Source organism: Nematolebias whitei, chromosome 2, assembly GCF_014905685.2.
Source record: "Nematolebias whitei isolate Nwh7 chromosome 2, NemWhi1, whole genome shotgun sequence".
Lineage (NCBI taxonomy): Eukaryota > Metazoa > Chordata > Actinopteri > Cyprinodontiformes > Rivulidae > Nematolebias > Nematolebias whitei.
The window spans coordinates 12,876,637-12,882,196 of record NC_056499.1 but is presented as its reverse complement, the minus strand read 5'-3'; the positions used below and the strand labels follow the sequence as shown (position 1 = coordinate 12,882,196).

General features: G+C 41.9%; 1 protein-coding gene across 1 annotated transcript in view; it reads left to right on the top strand.

Annotated features, from left to right (window-relative positions):
• Positions 1-854: 854 nt before the first annotated feature.
• Positions 855-5,560, top strand: part of zgc:113276 (uncharacterized protein LOC553748 homolog) — an 8,756-nt gene continuing 4,050 nt past the window's right edge. Inside the window, exons 1-4 of the mRNA XM_037696836.1 lie at positions 855-1,064; positions 1,476-1,651; positions 2,924-3,139; positions 3,259-3,604. Of these exons, the coding sequence (XP_037552764.1) occupies positions 866-1,064; positions 1,476-1,651; positions 2,924-3,139; positions 3,259-3,604 (937 nt within the window). The 5' untranslated portion in view covers positions 855-865. The remainder of the gene's footprint in view (positions 1,065-1,475; positions 1,652-2,923; positions 3,140-3,258; positions 3,605-5,560) is intronic.

Sequence of the window (5,560 nt, the reverse complement as noted above, 5' to 3'; positions counted from 1 at the left end):
AAGTGTGTTCAGGGTTCTGGAGAAGAGAGTCCGATCGATGGATGAACCTCAGATTGAAGAGGAACAATGCTGGTTCTGTCCTGACTGTGGAGCACTGGAGAAGCTAATTACACTGAACAGGGTCCCTGGGGGGACATGAAAGTTTGCAAAACCAGTTTTGTTCTGTTCAAAACATTTATGGACAAAATGTTGGACTCCATCTCTGCCGTGGTGATGTGTTGGTGTCATCAAGTCGTGATCTTGTTGCATATTTGTCGATCTGTAACGAGACGAATGTGGCCCTTTATTTATATTTTATAAAATATATAAAGCACTTTACCCTTAATCAGACTTTCAGATTATTTAGATGGATTATAAAACAAAAACTGAGATTAAGAGCTTCAAAGAGGACTGGCTCCGATGTTCTGGTGCTGGATGAGTTGTGGTGTGTTTTTGACGATCACACACACATTCTGGAGTTATTTTCAGCTTTGCCTCTTGAGCCAGAGAAGTCCAAACGCCAGCAGATTAAGTTACAGGAGAGACACAGCTGCCACTGCACCACCGTCCACGGTGGCACGTTCTGAAGAACCGAACGGGTTTTCATGAAGAGCGCGGAGCGGGACGATCCAGCAGGTACTCAGGTGGAACAGGGGATTCTGCACGGTGTCTGACGGCTCACAGAACCTGGATTTGCTTCTGGACGTTTTGCTGTGAACTCTGAACTGCGTTCACATTAGAAACGTTATTTTTTTTATTTTAAATACTGAGATTTCATTTTAAATAACTTCCTGAAAGTTCTCTGATTATTCCAGACGGTCCGTCACGTTCTTCGGTTTAAAACTCAACCCGAGGAGCCGCTTGACTCTGCCCCGTCGTGTTTTCGATGCTCGAGGTGTTAATAATAGGTGGAGGCCCTCACGCTTTGACCCTGGCCAGTCTGCTGTCCGGCCCTGACCCTGAACCTGAACCAGATCCAGATCCGGGCTCTGACCATGGAGGTGACACTCAGAGGTCCCAGTCGGGCCCTGAAGTGCCTAAAACCAGACTCTGCAGCAGGAAGAAGAGGAAGGCAGCGGCTGGGGGTACGGTCAGAGCAACTTGATCAAGATTCAGTTTCCAAAGTTCACAACTAACCGTTTCACAACAAACACATAAAGTTTTATTTTGAACGATAACATTTAATATTTCAGGTATCAGAGACCTTCTTCTAGTCTTTCTGCTGCACCCTCCACCTAGCTACAGATACTCACAAATAACATCCAAAAAGCACCATTTGGATCAGCGCTGCCATCTTGACACATTAAGCAAATTACTGATGGCCTGTATATTTTAATAAACTCTGTTTGATCACATAAACGCTCAGTTTTCTCCAGGAAACAGCCCGAGTTCTTCAATGTTTTAACAAATCACTAAACAAATGAATTTGTTCTGATTTAGACAAATAAAGGAAACCCTGCAGGGCTGCAGTTTACTGATGTTTTACGATCAAACAGGTCAGTCGACGAGGGATCAGCGGGCAGAGGTGAACCCGTCGGTTTGCCCCCCGCTCAGTGTCCTGGTGGTGGACACATACGGGGAGTGGGCTGCTCTGTGGGACAGCCAGTTCGCTGCTCTGAGCATCCCTCACCTGCGCTCACACACCTTGGTCCACACAGACCCTTTCAATAAGGTACGACCTCAGGTAACCTCCCTGGAAACGGACACCAGGAAAAGTCTCTCCGAATGCTGAGTCAGCGTCACTCTGTCATTTTCCTGCTTTTTATTTTTCCATACATTTAATAGCGGTCTACTCCAGAGACTTTGTGCCAGTCTAGCATTGTACATCAAAACGTTCGGCTCAGTCTGCAAATGGCTGTTGTAACGTTTGAGTTTTGTCATTTTTATACTTTTCAAAATATTCCACTTTATTTGCAATTTTTTTAAAATTCATCCTTTATTTATACAGGTTAGTCTCACTGAGCCACGATGACTCATTTACAAGAGAGATATGTTTTTAAATACATAGAATCCCCTCAATGCCTTCAAAACCATCATTCTCTGGGCTTCAGCTACTTGCTCTGGTTTTGGTTTCTTATAGCTTTTAGCTACTTTTCTGCTACTTTTAACTTCCATTTAGCTTTTTTAGGCTTTTCACCACATTATTTCATCTGTGAATCTTTAACTATCTTTTTTTTTTATCTTTTACCTAATATTTATATTTATTTTAGTTTCTAGACAGCTTTTTGTACTTTTAGCTAGCCTTTAATTGCCTTCTGCCACTTTTAGCTTCAAGCCAGTCTTTTGCTGCTTTTAGCTTGTCTTTTGATATTTTGAACTTCTGGTTGCCATTTTGTTACTTTTAGGTTTGGGCTAATGTTAACCTCTGGCTACTGTTTTGGCTTTTAGGTACTGTTTTTCTTCTTTTAGCTTTTAGCTACCACTTTGCTCCTTCTAACATTTAATCAGCCATTTTGTACTTTTAGCTTTTATTTAGCTGTTTGCTACTTTAAGTTTGTAGCTAGCCTGTTGCTACTTTTAGGTTGAGCTAAATTTTTACAGCTTTTAACAAGTTTTAGCTTTCATTTACCAACATTTAGCTTTACGCGAGGTTTTTCATCATTTTAACTAGCCTTCTGCTATTTTTAGCTTTAAGCTAGTCTTTTGCTACTTTTAGCTTTTGTCAACCACTTTTTTATTTTAACTTTTGATTAGTGTTTTGCTACTTTTAGCAATGTTTTTGCTAAATTTTGACTTTTGTTTTGCTACTTTTAGTTCTTTGTTACTTGTTCCATCCGACTATAGCATATTTCTTTTTTAGCCTTGAGTTAACGTTTTGGTTCTTTGAGCGTTGACGGGTCAGTTTCAGCCTCTACAGCATGTTTCAGCAGACATTCGGCTGTTAGCATTGATTCTATATTTAAGCAGAAATTGTGGTTTCTGTAAATCTGTCTGTCTGTGGCAGAAATCTCTGCAGGAGTTTGTTCTGAAACATGAGCGTTCAGCGGAGCTCCGCAGCCTTCCAGATCAGATCCACATCCTGGATGAAAACGCGTTTTTCAACGACGCGCGTCTCGGCAGGAAGGAGAGGAAACGTCTGAACGTCAGCTCCACCCTGAAGAAGAGTTTATCATTCAGCCTGCCAGGAACCAAACTGAGTGTGGACTTCTTCAGACATCAGGTCAGACTCTTCATCATCTTGTAGGAATGATGTGTTTGACCCTCCTGTTGACCTTGGGTCAAACTGACCCACGAGGCCTCAGTTTTAGGACTCAGGCCTTGCGGGTCATTTACTTGCAGGTGAAGAGATACAAGCTGGACCGGATCCTGCAGAGAGGAACGGCTGAGAGAATCCTTCCTGTGACCGAAGAACAGGGAACAGAGCGGAAGAAGGTCAAACACTTTCAAGTCCATCTTCGTGATGGCAGCATCCTAAAGGCCCGACGGGTCGTCATGGCAACAGGTCCAACCCGCGCGCAGATGGCAAACATACCTGCATGGGTACAAGGCATCGCAGAAATCTACCCTGAGGAGCGTCTGCGGCACACAGTTCATCTGATGCACCAGCTGCTGGACTCAGAGCAGAACCGTCAGGGACAGAACCAGTCCTGTTCTGGACCAGGCAACCAGTCCTGTTCTGGACCAGGCAAGTAAGACTCTTCATCCAGAGAAAGAAGCATCAGAAGTCTGCAGACACAATCCCATTGAAAATTTAAATAAAAACTGAATGCAATGATTTGTAGATTTCATTAACTCATATTTTATTAACGGAACAGATCAAACATTGAAACTGAACCAATTTTAAAAAAACTAAAAGAAAAAAAGGAGAAAATGAGTTCATTTTGATTCAGATGTCAGCAACACGTCTGTAAAAAGTTGATCCAGCTCCTCTGAAACATCTCCTCATCTTTAACAACAGACTGTAAAGGTCCAGGACCTGAGGAGACCAGTTGTTGGAGATTTGAATGCCGTCTCATTCTGGTCTGATGGAGGACTCTAGCTGTTCTTCAATCCTGGATTTGACGAATGGTAGCAGATTTTGTTTTTTTTCGGCTGCTCCCTTCTTCAGGGGTCGCCACAGCTAACTAAGTCGCACGAAGACTTGGCAGTTGTTATTTTTACGCCTGATACCCTTCCTGACGCAACCACAGACCACCAAGCTGCCACAGCCCTCTGTGTGGAGCAGAGAGCTGCTATCTAGGACACACGGAGGAGCAGATGGTGGGGGTTAAGGGCCTTGCTCAAGGGCCCAGAGTGGGGCAAATGAGGGTGGGGGCAGGTGTGGGTGCCTCACCTACCCCACTCACATTTTTGATGATGTCGGTACTGGGGCTTGAACCGACGATCTTCCGATCACAGGCCCACCTTCTCTAACCTCTGCACCACCACTCCCCAAGATGAATGGTAGCAGATGTTGTTCTAAAAATTTAAGATACTTTTCTGCATTGATGGAGTCTTTCCAGATGTGTAAAGTACCCATGTTAAAGGCACTAATACACCTGTATCATGATAGAGTCAGGCTTTTGAATTGTTTTTCAATCTCAGCCTCTTCTTTTAAGCTCAGAGATTGCTACCGATTCTTCTAATCTGTGGATCAGATTATGAATTGGGGATCATGGAGATTCAGTCTTTCATTCAGGAACTTTATTCTGAAATTGTTCCACTAGTTTTAAACAGTGTTTCTCAGACTGGTGAACCTGTGCCCATCTTTCCTTCTGACAGATTCAATCTCTCTAAGTCTCTGTTGATCCCCAGGTCTCTGACTGACCTGTTTATAATTAACTTCATTTGCTATAAAATGTTCCTCCAGCTGTTTTTTATTCTTACCTCTTACTTTCACAGTCTTTTGTTGCACATAAAACTGCTTTTTGCAGATGTGTTGCTGCCATAAAACAAAAAACAAGAACATGGTTTTTATTTTAAAAATGACACATGTAGAGGGACCCCTCTTAAAAAAGAAACAAAAACTGTTTTTCTGAAGCGTTAAAAGACTGATCCATTCTTTTGGAACAGATGTATGTTTTAAAACATTCTTTGTTTCAGTTTACAACCTCCCAAATTTGAACATCTGAAAGACAGTACCAACCTGTCAAATGAACTCACTAACCTATGAAAGGCCTTTCTATGAACCTGAAGATCCTGAGTTGAAACATCTGAGCAGAATGTTGATGTCTCTCCTTAGCTGGAAAGGAGTACTTCCCCAGACTCTCATTCCCATTAAGATAACATAAAAGGAGACTTTGTTCACTAAGTTCCTTTGCAGGAAATCCATGGTCCAACAGCACCTCCTTTAGTTAACGTGCATGTTATTTTAATATTAATTCAAAGATATCATTCTGTTTCATTTCATGCTGAATGTTCATGAAAAGTGTGTGTTTTGAGTGCTCTTTCTTAAGGTAATATAATTTGTCTTAATTTTCTTTTAGAATTGGAACTTTAAGGCAGAAATAAGGATTTTAGATTTACAGAAGTCCCTCGTTTATCGCAGGGGATCCGTACCCTGAAGCCCTGCGATAAGTGGAAAAATTGCGAAGTAGGATTAGTAGTACACATAGTAAGTAGTAGTTTATTTTAATATATATACTTTGTATATATATATATA